The sequence below is a fragment of the Talpa occidentalis genome, unplaced genomic scaffold (genome assembly GCF_014898055.3).
Source record: "Talpa occidentalis isolate TD23 unplaced genomic scaffold, MPIMG_talOcc4v2.1 talOcc4.2, whole genome shotgun sequence".
In the NCBI taxonomy this organism is placed as follows: domain Eukaryota; kingdom Metazoa; phylum Chordata; class Mammalia; order Eulipotyphla; family Talpidae; genus Talpa; species Talpa occidentalis.
The window spans coordinates 6,257,097-6,280,663 of NW_023602073.1; the positions used below are offsets into that span (position 1 = coordinate 6,257,097).

Here is a 23,567-nt window from a genome sequence, read left to right on the forward strand (position 1 = left end):
TCCTTCCCATTAAAGTCTCCTATGTTTTGTGTTGATGCGGCGGATGGCAGAACCCATTTAGAATAGGCAGGTTTGCGGGGTTTGGGCTGCCCCTCTCCCTGCCCTATAACAGGAGGACTGACTCAGCACTTGGCCAGGCGCATGGAGTTTCAAATTAAAGAAGTAAAACCTTTCAAGGAGTGGCCTCTTTGAGTAAGGCTGTCACATGCCAAGTCTCTTCCCTATGGAGAGCCTCGGTGACAGACAAGAGAGTGTGCACCAGACGTGTGCCCAGACGTCGCAGAGGCTGCAGCGCGGCGCCCCAGATCGCCCCCTGCGCAGGCTGGGGATGGTGCCAAGCTCCGCCCTTCCCGCCCCGGCCCGCCCCGGCCCGCCCCCGCGCCCACCCCGCGCCGGCGCTGCAGGGAGGAGCTGCTGGCGCCGCCGCTACGGCCGAGCGCGACCCTCCGCACCATGCCCCGCATCGATGCGGACCTCAAGCTGGACTTCAAGGATGTCCTGCTCCGACCCAAGCGCAGCAGCCTCAAGAGCCGGTCCGAGGTGGGGCCCCTGGGAGGCCGCAAAGGGGTGGGCACCTTTCCACCGGGGCTCGGGGCGCAGGCTGCAGAGCCGCGGGAGGTGGTGACCCAGCCGGTCCCAGCGTGTGCTGGCGGGTAGGGGTGCTGGCCCGCTTGGCTCGCCCCCTGGAAAAGGGGGAGCCCTCTGGGTCCCTGCCAGGACCGGAGGTGTCTTTTAAGGGCCCCATTTCGGGCCTCAAATTCGAGATACGTCCGGTTGGGTGGGCAGGAGGGAAGTGTGCGCTGGAGCCAGAGCGCAGAGGGGCAGAGCGCAGGTGGCCGGCGGAGTAGACAGCTTGGGGAGGGGTGTGGGGGTGCCTGCACGGAGGAGAAGGCGCAGTGGCGCCCGGGTAGGAAGGGGGAGGAAAAGCAAGTCAAGATCCTGGTGGTTTTGGCAATGCCTCTCAGTGCGGAGACCTGCGCTGCCCTGACACCAGGGCATGTTCAGCAGCGGAATTTTAAAATGCCTGAAGCTCCAGGGCAAAAGTTCAGGGTTTACTTTGCGCGTTCAGTGAGTGGCCTGGTTGGAGAGAGGCTGGGGACCCCTAAGCAGGGACACCCCGCCTACTGACAGCCTCAGGCCACCCGGGTCCTAGAGACCCTGAGACAATGTGGGTGCAGGTGTAAGGATGGGGGTTGGGAGAGGAAGCGGTTGCCTGGGGCAGTTTTGCTGGTTCTGCCCAGGGAAGTTTAAGCCTGGGAACAGGTGGAGACTGGACTGAGTAGCCCTGGGGGAGGGCGCAGGCCTGCCCTGGCCCACAGGAGGAAGGTCAAATTCTGAAGGATAAACTCGTTGCCCAGAAAGCAGAGTCCCTGGAGTGCTGTGTCCTGGTGACCCTGGTCAGGTCTAGTCCGCAGGGAGCTGGAGAGGAAGATGAGCAGACTGGGTTGAGTCTGGAGGTTGGAGCCTAGCCTGCACACCTGGGGTCGTCGCTGCCCCACGCATCATGAATAAAGCTCCTCAGGGAAGGATTAGGCTGCCTGCCTGTGGCCAGGCCTAACTGCAGTGCCTGGAGCTGCCAGCTGAAGGCTTAGTGGAATTAAGCCACTTTAGCCAAAGTCCAGAAGCAAGTCACTTTCTCAAGCGGGCTGGTTGGCCAGCTGGAGCCTGCGACTGGATCAGGGGAGCCCAGGGGTCAAGAATTAGTCCTTATCACCCATAACTGGGAGGTCTTTCAGGTGCAAAAGAACAGGCCAAATCTTGGACGAAAAAGACCATTTGGAGGGCAGGTCCTGGCCATTGGCCAGTGCCTCAGGCCAGACCAAGATGACACGTGAGGCTTCCGAGACTCAATATTTGGTGGCCTCAATATTCTTTAAATATTTATTCACAATTCACAAAGAGAAGCTTAACTTTTAAGAAGAATGATGCATTTAAAGCGAGGATATGTTTTTCTTCACCCGGGAAACATCTTGAGAAGGAAAACATTTGAAATTTATGCAATAGGATGAATTATTCTTTCCTAGGGAATAGTATGACATCATGCATCATTGGATTTCATAATTTGGCCTGATCATTAATGTTGGCCGAGCTTCCAAGGGCACCTTGCAATCTACAAGTCCATGCTGGAGTGAGACCTCTGTGCCCTTGAAAAATGTCTTCTTGTTTTTACTTCTGTGGGAGTTTGCTGGCGTGGGTTCTGGAAACCTGAGTTAATGCTAGCATTGCCTTTCCAGTGGGTGCCCTTAAAGGTTCAGCTGCCTGGCTGGCTACCCCTCATCTGACTGCCTGCTTCAGTGGTATTGAGGCATCTAGTTCGGCCTCTCCATGTTCCTCAGTTTGCTTATGGTTGCCTGGAATTTCTTGTAGGCAGGTGAAAACTTTCTTTGCACAGATAGAAACCTAAAATATATGTCCCCTCATGAAGTAACACTTCGTGCAACTAAGAAGCTGGCTGATCTTAACCAGGCTGTAGATCTGAGTGGCCCCGGGAGAGAAAACACAAAGGAGAGAAGCGTCTGGCTGGGGAGAGTTTTGACTGTGGACAAGATTTTATAATTGCAGCAGGTTTGCAATGAGCCAGGCTGCTGCTGGATCATTAGGCAGTCAAGGGAAAGGCAAAGTGATCTTCCACTCTGCGGTTTATGTACTCCAACAAGGGCTTCTCCACAAGCATGACATAAAATGAATTAGAAGCCAACAGGGAGAACTGGCAGGTGGCTGTTCTGTGCTTAGAGCAGAGGTTGTCCGCTCCCACCTGTCCATCCATCACAGGTACCCATAGTGGCACAAGTCCCTGGTACAAAGGAATAAAGTCCCACAGGGCCTCCCTGGTGGCGCAAGGGGTTAAGACGCAGTGCTACGAAGGTCTCCCCAGCCACTGCCGCAGGAGTTCGATCCCCAGCCAGGGAGCTACCCACATGGCACAGCAGACCTCTCCTGCCTCACCTGCTGCTCCCCTCAGCAGTGTATTTCAGTCAGTCTGCCTGTCCTGCTCCCCACACTGTCTCTGGTGGATCCTCTCACCGCCCCCTCCCCCCATCGCTGGTCTATACCCCAGCTCTTGTATGCATAAATAAATAAATATTTTAAAAAAATATATAAAAATAAAGTGCCGCAGGGCTACATGGGGGCATTTGGATAATGTTTTCAGAGCCCAAGACTTGTTTATTGATTAAGGCAAGACATATGTTTTTATTTGACATATTGAGCAGTTGACATCATTGTCTGCCTCACCCCCAGAGTGTTTTCTTCCCTAGGTTCCTTCTGGTTTTAACCTTCTGGGCTCATCTTTTTATTATTATTATTTTTAAAGATGTATTTCTATTTGTGCATATAAGAACCAGGGTGTAGGCCAGAGGTGCAGGGGGTTTGAGAGGATTCGACAGCAACAGAGTGGGGAACAGAACAGGCAGATTGACTGAAATACACTGCTGAGGGGAGCAGTGGGCGAGACAGGAGAGGTCTGCTGCGCCATGGGGGTAGCTCCCTGCCTGGGGATTGAGCTGAGGCTGCAGTGGCTGGTGATAATTGCATAGTGCTGAGACTTTAACCCTGTGCCACCAGGAAAGCCTCCTCATCTTATTTTTTTATAGTGTTTTTATGAGAACATTGATTTACAACACTGTATGTGTGTCAGGGGTGTCGGGTCACACCTCTACAAACACCTACCATCACCACACCCACCTCCAAAGCACCAGTGACTCCCCAATTTCCTTCATTGAACCCCACCTCTCATCTTGAAGCCAGTAAGTTTTTTTTTTTTTTAACTTCTAATGCAACCACAACTTTAGAAGTGGGTCAGTGAAGAGCATTTGCAGCAAAAAACTGACCACTTGCCCTAAGGCAGGAAGATTCTACATGAATATTCAGTCTCCTGAAAACTCCAGTTATTTGTTCGCCAGTGCTCCAGGGAGTCGGGTCCAGCCTCAGCGATCCACAGCAGGTAGACCAAGGTGGAGGAGATCCTGGCCGAGTGGAGGGGCTGACAAAGAAGACCTGGGTTTTAGTCCAGGCTCTGCACTAATTATTTCATTACCTTGACACTGCGTTTATTTCCTGGAGCTGCTGTGATCAAGTGCTGCATGCTGGGTGGTTTAGACAACAGACATTGATTGTGTCGCTGTTCTGGAGCCTGGAAGTCCCAGATCATGGGACTAATTCCTTCTGAGCGCTGGCAAGAATATCTTTTCCAGGACCCTCCTATCTTCTGGTTGTTTCCACGGAGCCTTTTGGTGTCTCTGGGCCTGGAGATGCATGATTCCAATATTTACCTTCATGCCCACATGACTCTCCCTTTCTTTGTGTCTGTGTCCAAATTTCCTCTTTTATAAGAAACTTCGACATGTTGGAATTGGGCCCACCCTCGTGACCTCATCTACCAAGACCCTCTTCCAAGTAAAGTCTTATTCACAGGTGCTTGTGGTGGGGACCACATCATCTTTTTGGAGAGATGCAATTCAAACTGTTACAGGGAACCCCAAAGTGAAATGGGGGCCTGACTGTGGGTCCTCACCCGCATGCTTCAAGGGGACTTATAATGAGACTCAACTGCAGGCACACACAAATAGGTTAATAAAGGGTTTATTTACAAAAAGGGGAAATGAAGAAAGGAATAACTCAGGGAGAAAGAGAGAGGAATTGTTGAATGCGTCCTACCAGTTCCGCTGAGTTGGAACCCCAATAGCATGCTAAAAGCTGGTGAAAACCAAGCCACCCCTCCACCCCCCACCCCCCCACATCCCACCCCACCCCACCAAGGCCCACATGTCTGGCTGCTTAACTCCACCCTAATTCCCAGCCCTCCCTTCGGTGGTGATGACATTATGGGATTTGTAGTCCTTGGTGTCTTGGCTCTCTTTGGTCTGGGGTGGGGGTGGGGTCCCTAAAACCTATTTGTGGCGTTTGTTCAGGACCTTCTTTGCCCCCAACAAAACCATAACAGCCTCTGTAAGTTTTGCTTTGTAAAGATAGAGGGTTTGACGAGCTAGACTTGCTCTTATGAGTGCATCAGTCACCTAGGAGATGCACCAACAAACACACATGGCCTCCCACACAGGGTTCTGCTTTGTTCATAGTGGGGGATGTGTATTTTGGAAATCATGTGGTGGTGATGGCTGTGAGGTGTACACACATGCCCTGGACTGGCCTGGGAGCCCTTTCCATGCTGAACCCAGGTTCTCTGCCAGTGTGCAACTTCTGTGAGTCCTGGCAACTGAAGGTGAAGCTTCCAGGGCTGGTCAGGTCACCCCCCCCACCCCCCACCCCCCACATTGCCCTGAAAAAGCTCTGGGGCCCAAACACATCTTATTTTTGGCCCTCAGCCAAACCTCAATTTTTTCCTCCCTTTTTGAGTCAGAGGGACTACACAGAGGACCTGACTTTTTGACCCTGTCCTTAGACTTACATCTACAGGGGAGACAGATAATGAATAAAGTATTAGCTTTCATCGGTACCATCCATAGATCAAGGCTAAAGGGGCTGGGGCCCTGAGCCCATTTGTGGCCCCCTGGTGGTATCAGTCTTGCTATCTGTCTTCACTGGACCAAACTGGTGGGTGGTGCTGTCCCTCTCAACCATGTCTAGGACTCAGGTTCCTGAATTGTGCTGCTCAGATGAAATGGAGCTCATTGAAAGACTTGCCTGGGTCTCTTCTTGGGGTGTGTTTGCCCCGGGGCCCTCCATGCGGCTGTTGTACTCACCTCCAACCTCAGATTGGCCACAAGGCAGGTGTTTGTGGGACTGTGTGTGTGTGTGTGTGTGGCTTATCATGCGGATACCCATGACACTATGTTCCAGTGCTTTCCACATGATTCATGAAATTGTGTTTGTCAAGGAGGGAGGAAGGAACAAAATGTATGTAGCAGCTTGGTAACTTGACTCACAACACTCAAGTATTTAGGAATGTGGTAGGTGGGCCGCCATGTGTGCTTCTGAGCTCCCACGTGTGGGCCTGGAGGACTGACTGACGTGTGACGTGTTTAGAAAGCAGCAGAAACATGGTGTTTCAGGTGTGTGTGGGGGGGGTGGAGAGAATTGCTCCATGTTCTGTTTTAAGTCAGGCTTAGCAGAGAGGGAATTTGGAGGTGCTTTATTTGGTGCATTCACCAGCTGTGGTAGATTCAATGCCAAGTTTTGTTCCTGGGAGGTTGAACTGCTGAAAATACTTATCTGTCTCAGTAAACAACTGGTTGTGTGTGTGTATGTGTGTGTGTGTGTGTGTGTGTGAGAGAGAGAAAGAGAGAGAGAGAGAGAGAGAGAATAAGGTTAAGGTTGGGGAAGATAATTTTATTTCTCATTTGTAGAATTAAGAATTGTGAAGAATCTACTGTATGGAGCAGGCTAGACATGAGAGGGACAGTTCGTGGTCACGGCCAGCCCCTTCTGTGGCAAGGGCTGCTTTTTGTGTACTGCTGATAGGTTGGGGAGGGCCAGAAAACCCCCCTGGAAGCTCAGCTGGTGAGAGCAGCAGCTCTTCCCCTGCATCCTGGGAACAGTAATCTGACACTGAGGAATCTGATCAATTTTAAGCCTGTGAAGCCAAAATATTTGAGGGCCAGTTAGTGGCACAGAAGGTTGCAACTAATAGACCCTTACAGTTACCTTTCAGGGTACAGGAATGACTCACTTCTCTGAAGGAGAACTCTGAGAATCGCAATAAAGGAAGTGGGAAAGGAATGGGCAGCTGCGCAGATCATGCAGTTACAATGTCTCATTTCCCTGGCTGGCTGCAGTTGGAGGACAGAGCAGTCACCATCATGACATCACCGGCCCAGGAGGCCTTCTGCAAGCAGAGCCGGGTGGGGAGAAGACAGAGACCTGGAAAAGCAAAATGTCCTGCGGTGTCTGTGGTGCAAAGTGAAAGTTGGCTCAGACGCAAAAGAATAAAGGAAGGATTTAGATGATCACCGTTATTGCTGGTATACTCGGGAGGTCAGGATTAACGTAGGTTCACATTATTTCAGAAGCAGTACATTCATAGCTGTGCTTTTCCACGCATTCTCCTTCGGGGAGGCACCCACTTTGGTCTGTATCCAGCAGGGTTCAGTCAAGGAACCAAACGGTGCTGAATATTTAAAACTGGAAATTGAATGCAATTTTGGCGTCCTGAGATGCCAAAGTGTGATCTGGAGGGACCTAGAAGTTGAGGTGGCAACAGCGAGAAGCTTCTCGCAAAAGGGGCGAGGTATGTTACTGGAGTCCCACTCTGAGATCATTCTAAAAGCTAGAACCAGGCCTTCCTGGTGGCACAAGGGGTTAAGATGCAACCTATGGAGCCTCCCCTGGTGGCGCAGTGGTTGAGCGCTGGGCTGCGAAGCTGCCCGCAGCCTCTGCAGCGCCTGTTCGATCCCCGGCCACCAGCAAGGGTCCCACATGGCGTGCAGACCTCTCCTGCCGCCTGCTGCTCCCCTCAGCAGTGTATTTTGTCAGTCTGCCTGTTCTGCTCCCCGCTCTGGCTCTGGTGAATTCTCTCACCCTCCCGCGCTTCTGACTGTACCCAGTGCTTGTATAAATAAATAAATAAATCTTTAAAAAAAAAAAAATGCAACCTATGAAGCAATCCGCAGCCACTACAGCATGAGTTTGATCCCCGGCCAGCCAGGGAGCTACCCACATGGCGCAGCAGACCTTTCCTACCTCGCCCGCTGCTCCCCTCAGCAGTGTATTTCAGTAGATCTGCCTGTTCTGTTCCCCACTCTGTCTCTGGTGAATTCTCTCATCTCCCCACACCTCCGGCCTACACCCCAGTTCTTGTATGCATGAATAAATCATAAAAAAAAAAAAAGCTGGAACCGAGGCCATGTAGGCCAAGGCACTGAGGGTCTGGAAGAATCACCCCGACTATGCCCATGCCTCCCTACCCTTATCTCCCCCAGTGCCTTCTACTTTCCAACCCTGTGACCCTACTGGCTGAACCCAGGCAGAAACCACCTTGGGAAGTGGAGCCTGCAGGAGGTGGCCCCCTTTTGAGAAGAGGGGAACAGGGCCAGGCAGGGGAGTGGATCTGTGAACATACAGACCAGGCATCTGCCCTGGGTCAAAGAAATGATTTTGACTCTGTTAGATCTTGGCGAGCCCACGGCCCTGCACACTGCTTTCACCGAGTCCACTTTTCCTGGCCTAGCTCTTGTTCTGGATCCTGATAGTGGATAGTGAAGAGTTACAGTAGAATTGGAGGGCTCTCCCTCCAGGTATTTGCAAGTCACAGGAACAGGTTTTTCTATGCAGAGACACATGGTAGCAATATACTTCTCTCCAGCTCTGTGAATGATGCTTATAAAACAGCTGAGGAGGGCCTCCCTGGTGGCACAAGGGGTTAAGCACCGCACTATGAAGCTGTCCACAGCCTCTGCAGCACGAGTTCAATACCCGCTGGCCAGGGAGCTACCCACATGGCACGGCAGACCTCTCCTGTCTCGCCCACTGCTCCCCTCAGCAGTGTATTTCACTCAATATGCCTTTTCTGCTCCCCACTCTGTCTCTGGTGAATCCTCTCACCCCCCACATCTCTAGCCTGCACCCCAGCTCTTGTATGCATAAATAAATAAATCTTTAAAAAAAAAAAACAGCTGAGGAGGTAGAATAGTTGCTGCTCACTGTTCAGAGTTTCTGGTTGTGGCAGGAGGAGACGGTGAAAGGGTTGTCTGCGGTGGGCAGGAAAGGGTGGAATGGATTTTACCTGGAGGGGAACCATCCCACGATTGCCTGGAAGTGGAGAAAGATCACATGTATGTGGGTGTTTAGGACTAGACTGGGGATAGAGGGTGGATGGCAGAGACTGTTGAAGCAGGGAGCTTCTCAGTTCGAGACTCAGCTTGATGGCAGAATAACCAGTGCCTTGTCTTGGCACCTGAGGAACTAAGGAGGTAAATTAAGCTCTTTCTTCTGGATAGCAACCCATGACTTGGTTTCCTTAAGAACTCTGTTGTCTTTGAAACAGCCCCTGGGCAATCTGGACCAAGAGACATACTCTTCCCCTTTCTAGACTTCCCGCTGGCTCTAAACCAGAAATACTGCAAATACCACATGACAAGCTAAGCATGTCTTTCTTCCTCCTGCCATTAGGTGGATCTGGAGCGAACCTTCACGTTTCGGAACTCGAAGCAGACCTACTCAGGGATCCCCATCATCGTGGCCAACATGGACACCGTGGGGACCTTCGAGATGGCAGTGGTGATGTCACAGGTAGGAGGGCGGGCTTTTACCACCTGCTGTTACTCTGGGCAGGTTATCAGGAGCTGAGGCTGCCCTGCTCTGAGCCAGGGGCCTTCTCTGCAACTGCACTGCTCAGCTGTGAGTCTGGCGGTTGCTGGCGACTCCCTCCTTTTCTTTCCTTTTTGATGAGAGTATCTGTAGTGTCTAGACCAGAACTGCATCCATTTCTTCCTTGAAAATGCCCAGGAGAGTTTGGAAATCGGAGCTATAAAAAGAAATCAGACATTGTGCCATGTTATAAAGTCAGAGAAGTATAAGAGTCACGGCGCCTCTGAAACTAAGTCAGGACTGCTTCGTGTGCCACTGGTGCTGTGGCACTTACTACATTATCATGTGGAAAACACCCATTAGGTGCCAAGCACTGGATATAATACATATAATGTCACAAGTCCACTCGCTGGGACCTTTACAGTTGGGGAAACTGAGTCAGAAAGCGAGAGGGTGGGTGACTGGCCTTAAGACACAAGAGCCGAGAATCAAATCTAAATTGACTAGAGGATAAGAGATTTACCTCCAAGTTGAACTTGATGAGTAATAATATAAGCTCAAGGTCCCTTTTGATCAATTACCAGCCCAATTTCCTATAAAGGGAGTAGCTAGTATCTTGGCTTTGGGAAAATAAAGGATAAATCATCGATGGGCAGTTCTATCCATCCATGCTGCTGCAGGCCTTACAGCCTTGGGCAACCTGGATGTGAAATGTTTGCTTCTTATGTGCACGGGGGTGTGTGTCTGTTTGCGTTGATGATGCCTGCCAAGTGAGAAAATAAATGCAATTAGTTGAAAGAGCTTTTCCCCGTGAGCAAGTCAAAACCTTAGGAGGAACTGGGGTTCATTATTAACTTGTGATTTTTCAACAAATTATGGTAAAAATGGAGTAGAGGTTGATCTCTGCCTCCACCATCCCTTGGATTGTCCTACAGTCCTCAGTCCTCACTGAGCTTTGGGCCTGAGGCTGATAAATTGCTAGAGGAATTTGTTTCCTCTTGCCCTCTTTTCCATGCTCTGCTCTGTGATCAACCATTGCTACTAATGGATTATGAGTTAGCATAAAAGTGGGTGGAATCAGGGAGCAGTGAGTAGCCTTGATTAAGTCCCCTGTCAGATTATTAGTCCATGAGAAACCTGGAACTTGCTATGCTGTTCCATTTTCATAAGAAAGATTCCTTATTAGGGCCTCCCTGGTGGTGCAGGGGTTAAAGACAACGCTGTCAAGCTACTGCCAGCCACTGCAGCATGAGTTCGATCTCCAGCCGGCCAGGGAGCTGACCCACATGGCGCAGCAGACCTCTCCTGTCTCGCCCGCTGCTCCCCTCAGCAGTGTATTTCAGTAGCTCTGCCTGTTCTGCTCCCCACTCTCTGGTGAATCCTCTCACCCCCCACCCTGATTCTCTGACTTACACCCCAGTTCTTATATGCATAAAATAAATAAAAATCTTAAAAAAAAAAAGATCCCTTATTAATGAGACACAGATCCTTGATTCTTCTATTTCTAGCATCCCCAGAATTGCTGCAAGTTGATAAGTTCCTAAAATGAGAAATTGTATTTTATGTATTGCATAAAAGAACTGGGGTGCAGGCCAGAGGTGCAGGGGTGGGGGCAGTGAAAGGATTTACCAGAGACAGAGTGGGGAGCAGAAAAGGCAGATCTCCTGAAATATACTGCTGAGGGGAGCAGCGGGAGAGACAGGAGAGGTCTGCTGCGCCGTATGTGGGTCAGCTCCCTGGCCAGGGATCAAACTCAGGTCTTAGGGGTGATAGCACTGAGACTTAAGCCGTAGGCCACCAGGGAGGCCTGAAAATGGGAAATTGTAGATGGGGAAACTGGCCCAGAAAAATGATAGGCGTGGCCCTGAGCTCCGAAATCTGACTTGTGTGATGCTGGCCTTGCGCCATCCTGGCCAAGCAGTGGTTAACTTTCTTAAGTTTAAATTTGCTAAGCTCCATATCTGCCCTGGAAGCTCATATTACTGTGCAAACTTGTTCTGAGAACCAGTGTATGTAAAGTGCTTGCACAAAGTAGGCACTCAATAAATGTCAGCTAGCCAGCCATCTGGGATTATAATTTATATAATTCCTTCCCCCAGAAATACCGACTGCCTGCTGGGTTTAATTTATAGGAAGAAATGTTTCGATTGTGATCACAAAGAAAAGCTTTCAGGTATAAACTGACGTTCTTTTGGGTTGGCCTCTGCCTCTGGGCAACCCTTCTTAAGTGGGAGCTACTCTTGGCCTAGCTCAGGGGCCCTCCCCTACCTCCTGGCAGAGGCGTCTAAATCCTGAATGCAGGGATGTCTGATCAGCTCAGAATGGAAAACCCGGTTTTGTGATTTCACCAGTTACACCTCTGTCTGTTTTTGGCTTCCAGGAGCGTATTCAAAACAGATTAAGCATGAATGGCAGGAACACCAAAGCTTTTGTCTTGTTGGATCACCCCTCCAGATGGAGGAAGGGAGGGGTAGGGCTCCTGATCTCTCCTCCTAACAGTGCTGTTTTGTTTCCTAGCATGCCATGTTTACAGCCATTCATAAGCATTATACCCTGGATGACTGGAAGCTCTTTGCCGGGAATCACCCAGAATGCCTGCCGGTAGGACTGCATCCTGGTTATGAATTACATCTTTTGGGGAGGGGGGTAGGGAGAGGAAATACACAGGGATTTCAAGAGGGTTGGGATGCATAGCAGATACATAGGCATGCAGTCTTGAAAGAGAGCTGGGGAGGGTGGTGGTGAGGGTGTAGCAGTGGCCCCCATTTCATCAGTGCCAGGGAAATGCCGAGAAAACCATTCTGTATCATATTTTGTAAGGACGATCTGGGGTTTTGGTTTTGCCTTGAAAGGTGAAGTGTTACAGCTGAGTGCTTGAGCAACACCTGTGTTTCCCATGATGGATGGGGTTGGGGGCTGCATACAGTCTGAACATGCCTTTTTGTTACAGGGCAGAGGCGGGGAACCCCAGGGCCTCCAAACCTGCCTGCTCTGAATGGGTTCTGCTATCTGCTGCATAAAGATGCAACATGTTCTAGTGTATAAAAACTTCGATGGAAAAGAACTTTGATACAATTAATGTGCAATAATTAGTGCAACAGAGAGAAGAGAAAGAATATAGTTTCCAAATCAAGCTTCCAAAGTTACCCATCTCCTTGGGGGCAAATGCCCAGCCATGCAGGTTGACCCAAAGCAGGACCGCTGAGGCCCAAAAGCCTGCCCCAAGTCTAAGTAGCGTCCTGGTGCGGGCCCATAGGATAGGGGCAGAAGGGGCCAGGCAAGTCTGGAAGGAAAAGAGCAAAATCAGAACCCAAGTCAAGGCAAAGCCTGACATTGTCAGCTTCCCCTTGTCAGCCACCCACATCTTTTTCAGGTTCCTCCTTCCATGTCCTCCAAGTTCCTGGTACAAGTCCATGGCTTCTTCACATGTCTTTCTGCTCCATGTGCCTCCTCCAGGCCTCCTCCTTAATCTCCCTTCTTTCCCAGTCCTGTCCTCTCTAACTTCCCCCTGCTCAGCTCCACCCCTCCTTAGGGTGGGGCAGGGAACCTGGAACCACCCCTTTCCCTGGGAAGTAGCCTGTTGCATTTTGATTGTAGAAAAAAAACATCTAATTACCAGTTGTTTTGGAGTTGAATACACAATATATCCTCTAGGATGGCTATAATCAAAAAGACGGAGAGTATCAAGTGTTGGTGTGGAGATGGAGATGAGAACTTTGGCAGATTGCTGGCAGGGTTGGATGGGGGTGCAGCAGCATTGGAGAACAGTCTGGCAGTTCCTCCAAAGGCCAAACATAAGTTACCCTATGACTCAGCGGTTCCAGTCTTAGGCATAGACCCAGCAGATGTCCGCACAAAGCTCGTACACAAATGCTCACAGCAGCATGATTCATAACAGCCAGCAGGTAAAAACAACCCAAATGGCCATCCACGGTTGAGTGAATAAACAAAATCTGGTATATCCATACAATGGACTATTATTCCACTATAAAAAGCAAAATACTGATTCTTGCCACACCCATAGGCACCAGGTGGGAACCTTGAAAACCTCTTGCTCAGTGAAAAAGTCAGACACAAAAGGCCACATTCATAATCTTATTTACATGAAATGTCAAGAATAGACAAGCCTCAAGACACGTAAAATAGATGAGAGGTTGCCTAAAGCTGGTGGGATGGGAGGCTTGGGGCATGAGTTGGGAGGTGAGGCCTGAGAGGTGTGGAAGAGTTGGTTTTTTTTTTGGCAGGGGGAGGCCGTGAAAACGTTCTAAAATTAATTGTGGTGATGGATGCTCAAATTTGAATGAATACTGAGGCTGAATAATAATTTGAATAACTGAGGCTGAACCCAGCACTTTAAGTGGTTGAGTTGTATGGTTTGTGATTATAGCTCACTAAAGCTGGTATATAAAAGGGGAAAGTTTGAAAATAACAAAAGCCCCAGTAGAACACACCTGCTTTTCTTCCTGGTGCTTCGGTGATGCCTCCTCATTGCCTGTAGGGTGGGGGAGAGGTTCTTTTCTATAATCACATCATCTGTGGTTGGACCGTAACTGCATAGTCCACTGCTTTTTTTGTTTTTTAAATATTTATGCATACAAGAACTGGGGTGCAGGTCAGAGGTGTGTGGGGAGTGAGAGGAGTCACCAGAGACAGAGCGGGGAACAGAACATGCAGACTGAAGAAATACACTGCTGAGGGGAGCAGCAGGTGAGACAGGAGAGGTCTGCTGCGCCATGTAGGTCACCTCTCTTGCAGGGGATCGAACTTGTGCTGCAGCAGTTGTGGACAGCTTCACAGCGCTGAGACTTAACCCTTTGCACCACCAAGGAGGCCCAGTCCACAGCTTTTTAAGATTACATTTTGTTTTTGGTTTTTATTGCTATGCCGTCATTATTTATGAATTTTGATTAGTGAGAAGGTGGTTTTGGAGATAAAATAACTCTGACTCAGTGGCAAGTCAGCTATTTTCCCCATATTGGGTTCAGATGGATTATACTCGCTTCACTTACCCCCTCTTCTCTGTAAAGGTTTGGGGAATAGAGTTTTGAGCAGCCTGTTTGTTGCAGTCCTGACTTTCATTATCAGGTGTGATGATTCTGTTCCAGGGCAGGGAGAGGAGCACCCCAGACCCCCCAAACCTGCCTGCTCTAAATGGGTTCTGCCATCCCCCACATCAACACAAAACATGAGACTTTAATGGGAAGGAACTTTCATACAACTAGGAAACAATACAGGAAAGGCACAGAATATAGCTTCTAAATCAAGGACCCAAAGTTATCCATCCCCTCGTGGGTAAAAGTCCACCCAAATGGGATTGGCCCAGAGCAAGGCCCCAAAGCCTGTCACAGTCTAAAGCACCTTCCGGTGGGGACCCACAGAAAAGGAGCAGAAACAACCAAACAAGTCTGGAGGGAAAAGAGCAAAATTAAAATAAACACAAACCCACCATGGTCCCCTCCCCACGGGTCTCACCCACATCTGTGTCACCCCGTCCACGACCAAAAGGCAAGCGCAGTTTCTTCACGTGTCTCTCGGCTCCATGTGCCTCCCCCAGGTCTCCTTCTGGCTCCATCCTGCTTCCTTCCTGCCTCAGTCTCCTCTGCAGCTTCTCCTCTCTCTTTTTGGATGTGGCAGGAAACCTGGACTCTCCCTCTTTCCTGAGGACCACCCTGTTACAATTTGACTTCCTGCCCTGCTTCCCACTGAATTAAAGGCTAATGAATAAGAGAGAATATTAAAAACTCAGCAATACTGAAAAAAACCTAACCAATCTGGAGTTCTGTGTGCTCATCTTTAAAAGAAGTGAAAGGAAAAATAAAGAGGTGGCAAAGCTCTAGAGGGAGGGAATTAGGTATGGTTGGGACCCTAATCAGACTGTCTCCAAGAGAAAACTGGAGTAAGTGTATATAGTGTATATAGTGTTACTGTTTCAGGACAGGGTGAGGGGCACCCCAGAACCCCCAAGCCTGTCTGCTCTAAGTAGGTTCTGCCATCTGCCACATCAAGGCAAACATAATCTAATGCGTAAGGAAGGTTAATACAATGAGTGTGCAATAGAGAGAAAAGTAGGGAAAGAATATAAACTAGTTTCCACATGAAACACCCAAGTTTACCCATCCACTCATGGGTAGATGCCCAGCCAAACAGGGTTGACCCGAAGCAGGGCAGCTGAGGCCCAAAAGCCTGCCCCAAATCTAAGGCACCTTCTGGTCAGGACCCATAGGGAAGGGACTGAAGGCGTCAGGCAAGTCTGGAAGGAAAGAAGCAAAATCAAAACCCAAGTAAGATAAAGGCTGCCACTGTCAGCCTCCCCACGGGTCTCTCACCCACGTCTCTGTGTCTTTCAAGTGTCTCTTTCCATGTCCCCCAAGTCCCTGGTGCAAGTCCAAGGCTGAGAAGCAAGCGCAGCTTCTTCACATGTCTCTGCTCCATGTGCCTCCTCCAGGTCTTCTCAACCCTTCCTTGTTCTCTCCAGCTTCTCCCTGCTCAGCTCCACCCTCCCTTGGGTGGGACAAGGAACCTGGAACCTCCCTCTCCCTGGAGATTACCCTGTTACATTACTATCAGTTTATACGTGGTACCTGGGTTGTAGCTCTATTGATTGTGGGGGGCAATAACAAAGGATAGTTCAATATGTGGCTTTTGGGCTTAGAGATTTGAGTTAAAATAGAAATATTCTTACAGCAGCGAGATGCAGGTGCTGGCACATTCCCTGGATGAGCTGCTCACAGGCACAGAATACCGAAGCCAAGTCCCAGCGAGCAGATTTTCAGCGGAGGCAGGGCTGGGTTGGAGGGCACTGGTGCTGCCAGCTCGGGGGACAGATATCACGGAGGAGGGGTAACGGTGAAAATAGGAAGGCATTTTATCACTAGTTTGAGACATCTTTCCCTCCCTCTGCATACCTCCTACCAAGATGCTGGGAGCAACAGCTACAGCCTTGGCCTGAGCACCTGAGTTGATGTACCGCCTCGTTCCTCCTGCCTCTGCCTTTCTCCAGCAAGGGGTGCATTTGCACCAGCAGCCCCACGGTTCAGAGTTCCATAGACAGAGCCTGAGGACATTAAACAAAAGCCACGGATGATGTGTCCTGATGATTTACAATCTTTACTGTTAAGACTCCAAGGGGGAGGCCTCAAGTTAAGGTCTCCACAATTTAATCAGGGGGAAAAGAGAACAGGATCAAGGCTCAGCTAACTGAACCTTGAGTGCTTTTGCCCCAGCTGTCCTGTGCTTCCCAAGCAGGTCCAGAGTGGATCTATGGATCTATTTGATCAAGGTGAACAGAAGGGCCCTGTGCTGTCTCCAGAACAGGCGAATGGTGGCGCAGGGGCTGACTTCCCAGACAGCTGTTCATGTTCTGCCTCCTGGTTTATTTTCTACAGCACATAGCCGTGAGCTCGGGCAGTGGGAAGAACGATCTGGAGAAGATGAGCAGCATCCTGGAAGCTGTGCCACAGGTCAAGTTTATTTGCCTGGATGTGGCCAATGGGTATTCAGAGCATTTTGTGGAATTCGTGAAACTCGTCCGTGCCAAATTTCCAGAACACACTATTATGGTAGGTATGGTGGGGGAGGTAGGTATTTGCTATGGTAGGTATTTGTTCCCCTGAAATGAGGGAGCAAAGAGTGTTGTTCAGTGTTGGGGACACTATATTCTCTCTCTCGGTTGCTCGCTCTCTTTTTTTTTTTTTTTTTTTTTTGCATAGAAGAACTGAGGTGTAAGCCAGAGGTGTTGGGGGGTGAGAGGATTCACCAGAGACAGAGTGGGGAGCAGAACAGGCAGACTGACTGAAATACACTGTTGAGGGGAGCAGCAGGTGAGACAGGAGAGGTCTGCTGCGCCATGTGGGTCAGGGATCAAACTGGTCAGGGATCAAACTCAGGCCCTTGAGGTGGTAGCGCTGAGACTTAACCCTTAGGCTACCAGGAAGGCTAGGGATTATATTCTCTTTCGAGCCTTCTTTTTTAAAAAAAAAAAAAAAAAAAAGATTTATTTATTTATGCATACGAGAACTGGGGTGCAGGCCAGAAGTGTGGGGGGTGAGAGGATTCACCAGAGACAGAGTGGGGAGTAGAACAGGCAGACTGACTGAAATACACTGCTGAGGGGAGCAGCGGGCGAGACAGGAGAGGTCTGCTGCACCATGTGGGTAGCTCCCTGGTCGGCCAGGGATCGAACTCGTGCTGCAGAGGGTGCGGATTGCTTCATAGTGCGGTGCTTAACCCCTTGCGCCACCAGGGAGGCCCCTGAAGTCTTTTTATTCAGACAGTAGTGGAGAATCATTAGATAAAGGGTAGCCAGCAGTGCGAGGAAGGTGAAAACTGCCTCGTCTTAAAAAATAAAGTTCAAGTGTTGGCTCCTTCGCTCTGCTAAATATCATCAAATGTTTCTTTACTATGTGGTACTTTTCAAAAAGGTCTTTGTCACTCATTAACAAAGTGCTTTTTAAAAAATGAAAACATAGAACTGAATTTCTGTTTAACACGTTATGTCATCAACACCCACTACTGTTTGCCAATAGAAAAGTTATGTAAGAGTTGAAATCTCCATTATGGACATTTTGCAATAATTAACTATTTTTTTCAAATCACTTCAGGTGGTGTTTCCTTTAGAATTTTTGTTTCTTGACTTTTTCCTGCCTTTTTCTGAATTTCCCTAATTATTAACTAACCTCAATTGTCTGGTATTGTTGGGAAGGTGGATTTACAGAAGAAGGGAGTAGAAGCTCTGGGGTAAATCTGCACTTCTAGAAAATCTATACTGTAATTATGCGTGTCTTTCCTGCTCTTAGTTAACATGGCAATTATAGATTATCTACTAGAGCTTTTTCCTTTTTTTTGCATTTTGAACTTTATTTCTCTTCAATTTCATCTTGTAAGGGAGCTGGGAGAGAGGAATTATTTCTGTTCATAAATGAAATCTTCTGTTAAAGGATTCCCATGGTTTTGAAAGGTATTTTCATGCTTTCCAGAGAAGCATGAGAAGAAAGGATCAGGGGTTGGGCTGGGGTCTGCCAGCCCTACCAGCATCAGAAGCTGGGTGGGAAACAGTGGAGTTCATGTTACCCTCCAGTGTTGCCAATGGCATTGGCTCTGTCCTCTTTACAGCATCTCTATAAAGAGTAGGATCTGTTGTCCCGAATGTACCAGTGAGAACTTTTGCTCTTCTGCTTCGGCATTTTTACAGTCACATCAACAGTAGCAGCAAAGCTGGGTTTTGAAGCTAGGTTGGCTGATTGCAAAGTCCAAGCTCTGCCCTTGGCTTCTTGTTAACATAACCCAGCCTGCCCTTGTTAACTTTGGCGATAAATTCCCTTTTTTCACTAGGTGATAAGTGTGTGACCAGCAAGCACCCTGCTTCCCACTTCTGAGGTGTGGAGGTTGACTTTGGGACTTGTGCTGGAGGGTGATGAGCCTACCCTTTCTCATGACCCCATGATGGGTAGGTGAGACCCCAGTTGCCCCCTACTTCTGGGATAAGTTTTTAGTTGGGACATGGGAAAGAGGGAACAGAAGGGTGGGCTCCAGTGAGACCAGAGCCGGAGCCCACCAGTCCAGAAACAGCATTTGACATTAACAAATCCCGGGGGACAACAGTAGGCTGGTAGAGCGTGTGACAGGTGCCTGCTTAGGCCTCCAGGAGAGTAGGAATAAGCCGGGTCGCTGTTGACATTGTGTCTTATCCAAGGTGGTGGATCCAGAGCATTCCTGTTCACCTGCTTTAACTGCTCCGAGGACCGAGAAATGTGAAAAGCTGTGCTTTACATGTACCAGCATTTTAGGGTGTAAGAGTTAGTTATGAAGGTTGAGCATCATAAAATTATGCTTATTTAATGAGCAACTCAGTGACTGCTTTTTCCTTTAGTAATTCATTTATTAACTTGTCAGATGGGAGGTCCAGAAAAGTGATGTAACATGGGTGTTTAATAAACAGTCGTAACATAAGCAGCCCTTCCGTGGACATGCACTCAGGTGCCCCTTCTTCACCTCACACGAAAACCCCCGGCACTGGAAGTCAGTCCTTCCTGGGTGTCTGGTTCTACCTCCTACCTGTGCAGTCCTCGGTAACACCATTTCATTTTGCCTGATGACCTTATACATGTGGTAATTCTACTGCTTTTTTTTTTTTTTTTTTTAAAGATTTATTTATTTATTTTACCCAAGAATTGGGGTACAGTCAGAAGCGCGGGAGGGTGAGAGGATTCACCAGAGCCAGAATGGGGAACAGAACAGGCAGACTGATGAAGTACACTGCTGAGGGGAGCAGCGGGTGCGACAGGAGAGGTCTGCGCGCCATGTGGGACCCTCGCCGGCCGGCCAGGATTGAACCGGCGCTACAGAGGCTGCAGACAGCTTCACAGCCTGGAGCTCAACTGCCTGCGCCACCAGGGGAGGCCCTCTACTGCTTATCTTAACATCATCTTTTGCTCTGCAGTATGTTGAGCTCCACCCACATACAGGGTACAGTGTTTCCTTGTTTCTGGAGCTCATTTTAACCCCGACTTCCAGATGCCACATGTGCCTTTCTCTCCTTGTTCTACTTTCCCTCTAATTGTAAGGCCATGAAAATTGCCACCTGGGCTGGTGCCCTGTGGGGGAGCCCTGTGCCTTCTGCACCTCATTTTCCTCACCTGTGCAAAGGAGTTTTGAAGACAGAAATGACTGGAGGACAGTGGAGGGATCAGATGGGGTGATGTTTTGGGGAGTTCAGTGTTCCCAAATGGTCGTTTGACAGTAGTGATGAGGGCATGTGCTGAGAAATGAGGTAGAAGAGCGTGGGGAGGGATGGAGTGTTGTTTTTGTTTGTTTGAAGAAGTTGGAGGAAACAGGTCCCACCTCTTTCCCAGGGATAATGACAGCAGAGGCCCAGTGGAGCCCGGAGCTTAGCATGGCTGGCTTTAAACGGTTGGCTGCAGTTCTAGCTCAGAGCAGCCCTGGAGAGCTGCCTGCTTCCTGTTGTGTAGACTTGAGAGCCTGTGTTCCACCGCCAGGGACAAAGCCCGGGGTGGAGAGGGCAGTGTAGGGGGAGGCAGGCAGGACATGGTCATTGCCAGTGCAGAGCCGGGAGGTGGCAGGGTGATGAGGCGGTGAGGGTAGTTTGCCACAGAGTTCCCACTGCCCTCAGGACAGCCACCAACAGGAAGTTCTCTCTAGCCCTGGCTGGCAGGCTCAGGGATGTGTTTGCATCATTTCTGTTGGTTTCCCCAGCAACAAACAGGAGACTTTTGGCAAGGTAGATGTTTATTCCTAAGTCATCCTCTACCTGCATTTACCCTTGCAATCTGGATTCATTGAGAAACTTCCATGCTCTTACCCACTTGGTTTCAGGAAATATTCTTTCTCTCATAGCTTTTGTAGCCATTGTGAGACTGCATTATCATTTGGCCAAAGTATTAGAGCTGAAAAGTACATGGTACAGTACTGATTATTACTGCCATCGTGACAATGCAATGGCCAGAAAGGGTGTCGGGAACACTGCTGGTTGAACTGGCAGCACTGGGCCTCTGCAGCCGGAGCTGGCAGTGCCCGGTGCATCCTGCATTCACCTAAGCAAGCCTTGCCACATGCAGGGAGGGAGGAAGCAGGGACTGCTTTGGCAGGAAAGGGTCCTGTAAAGGTGCTGCCCTGGCCATATGCCTGGTGGATGGAGAAGAAGGTATTCTAGTATGTTCTAGGTACTGTGGGAAAAAGCACCAACATGGATGATGCATTTCTCTTAATAACAAATCTTTGAGTGTGGATAATAGCATCTACTGTTATTATAGTCTCAGAGAGATCAAGGAATTTTTCTAAGATTACACAGCCAGTAAGAGGTGGGCCTGGGGCTCAGAGCCAGGCCATCTGCCCCTAGGGCCTGCGGACTTGGAACTGATGGCTCCTGTGTTGGTTCTGGGGAAGACTTTGGTGCAGGTGGCTCTTTGAGGTCTGTCCTGGGCGGGTAAGTCTGTGACAGCTGATCTGTTCAGATTAGACTGCAGACGCAGCTCCTTGCAGGTGTTCGCAGAGAGAACTTTACTAAGAATAGGGACTTGACCTCTCAGGCCCAGTGACCTGCATTTCCTGTTTTCTTCCTCTTTCTGGAATTGGTGTGAACTGGACTTGTGGCTAGAAGCCACATTGGGCCACAGATTCAGGTCATTTCTCTGAGAGTCACATAGTAAATTCAGTTTAAAGTGCTAGAAAGGGTGGCTGTTGCTTTGCAGCTTCTATTTGGTTCCACTGCTCGGTGGAGGGACCTTTTCCATGTGTGTGGAATGTTCCATCACCTTATAGACAGAGTTACTGTTTCACAGGTGCAGAATCCAGTTTGGGGTGACTGGAGGGCTCTGGAGACGCCTGGTACACGGCTGCCCTGGTGAAAAGGCCCTCGCTGCCACTAACTCGTGTACTTAAAGATAGTTAAAATGGCACATTTTATGTTATGCATAATTGACTACAATTTAAAAAGCTCAAAAAAAAAAAAAAGGTAGACTAGAAGTCACTCTTAAGTGGAGGGACTCACGTACTGAGTACACCGACTGAGAGCTGGGCACTGTGCTGAGAATTTTATAAACCTTTCTTTGTAAGCTTTACAATGATAATAACAGAAGATGGTGTTGAGCCCCTATTTTATAGTAGGATAAACTGAGGGTCAGAATGGAAGTGATTGCTTAAAATTACATTAGAAGTGAAAGTTTCAGCATTTGATCCCAGGTCTTTCTGCATGTTTTTCCTGAACTTTCTTACACTTTTTGCCATAGTCTAAAGGAAAACTGGAAAAATTGGGGAAACACTTTTGGTTTTGGAATTACCCTGAAGGACTGAAAAATGGTTTTTTCCAGAACTTGGGATCTTGTGTGGTGGCTTGTTTGTCTTTCCCAAGTGGCTCACATCAGGGAGGAGCAGTCCTAACCCAGGGCACAGAGAGGAACTTGGGCAGTGCTCAGCCTCTCTGGGGTGGGGGTACCCCGACAAGGGGCCTCACTTCTATGGCAGCTGCCCCAGGATGGCGGGGCGTGAACAGCCCAGTGACTGAGCGGGACGTGCTGCTTTGTGCCGTCCCAGCCTGACAATCTAGTATCCGCTGTACACAGGAGGTGCCTCAGGCCTAGATAAGCCAACTCCTCACTAATCACCCCAGACCAGTACCCCCACCCCCCAACATCACCCCAAGCCTGGAGGCCCAGGGGGCCAGGGCTTTCATAGAGCTGACCACACTCCTGTTGCTCTCCTCAGTTCTAATTTTGTCTTTTCCTTTTACCCCTTATTTTGGTCTTTCTTGCTTTCAAAGTTGAATAGACAACTTTGTTCCTGCAAATAGACACAGTCATCCTCTGCCTGTGGCCAGCGTTCCTGAGTTGTCTTCATGCCCGAGATATTTCATAACCACTGGGGTTTTTCCACATGGCAGCCCTCTCTGCAGTGACTGAGCTCAACCTCCAGTTAAGGAGGCGCACAGTTGCTGAAGGGAGGGTTCATCCCATAGAAGCCTCTACCCCCCCGAACAGCATCACCTTCCTTCATGCTATTAAATTCACTTTGACACATAAGGATGTGCCTGCCACGTGTCACCAGCCAATTGAGTGAGTTTGTTTTGCCTCATGTAGGCCCTTGAAAATAAAATGGTTGTAGAAGGCCCCAGATAGGGGGGAGAAAATCCTATCTATGAAAATGATGCTATGCAGGATGCTTAGAGTCACCTTTTTAAGCTTTTCATTAATTATTTTCATTTTTAGTTTTAGATTTTGGCATGTCAACCGGTCAGGAGGAGTAAAAGCTCAGAGTCTTATCTCTCAGGCACCTATGAAGTTCTTTTCCAGGTATAGAGCTTATGCTGGACCTTCTTCCATTGAATTATTTAAACTTCATGTGCTTTCTATGGTTATAATCCAGACAATTGTAAAGAAGAAAATGAACACAAGTCAGATAATTCCTTCGCGTAGACACAATTTGTTAGCATTTTAGTGAATGTTTTCATATATACATGTTTGTTTTTTTAAACATAGTTGGTTTTGTTCTGTTTCCTTCTGTTTCCACTAACATTTTACAAAAAGCATTTAAGCCGTGACACTGGACTTAAAATCTCACATGAATGGGGGATGGATTTTGTTGAACCATTTTCATCTGGGAAAATATATTTGCAGTTTTACTCTGTTGTACACAGAGATCAAGTACATCTTGATCGCTAAAGCCCTTGACCTCATCTACGATTATGTCCTTGGGAGAGAATTCTAGAAGTAGGCTTATTGGATCTAAGGGTGTACATATTTGCATTTGCTCTATATGGACTAATTGCTTTCTAGGAGAACTAGAAATTGGTATGAAATTGGTATGAAATTGACATTCTTCTGGCAGAGTCTTCCCTTTAGCATATAATGTTTACA

The 23,567-nt window shown here is 48.8% G+C and overlaps 1 protein-coding gene across 2 annotated transcripts in view; it reads left to right on the forward strand.

Annotated features, from left to right (window-relative positions):
- Positions 1-399: 399 nt before the first annotated feature.
- The window catches only part of GMPR (guanosine monophosphate reductase), a 49,862-nt gene continuing 26,694 nt past the window's right edge, over positions 400-23,567 (forward strand). Inside the window, exons 1-4 of one of the 2 annotated variants that reach the window (XM_037518901.2) lie at positions 400-540; positions 9,064-9,183; positions 11,719-11,802; positions 16,587-16,760. In XM_037518901.2, coding sequence (XP_037374798.1) covers positions 454-540; positions 9,064-9,183; positions 11,719-11,802; positions 16,587-16,760 — 465 coding nt within the window. In that variant the 5' untranslated portion in view covers positions 400-453. The other variant, XM_054698328.1, reaches the window with a different exon arrangement.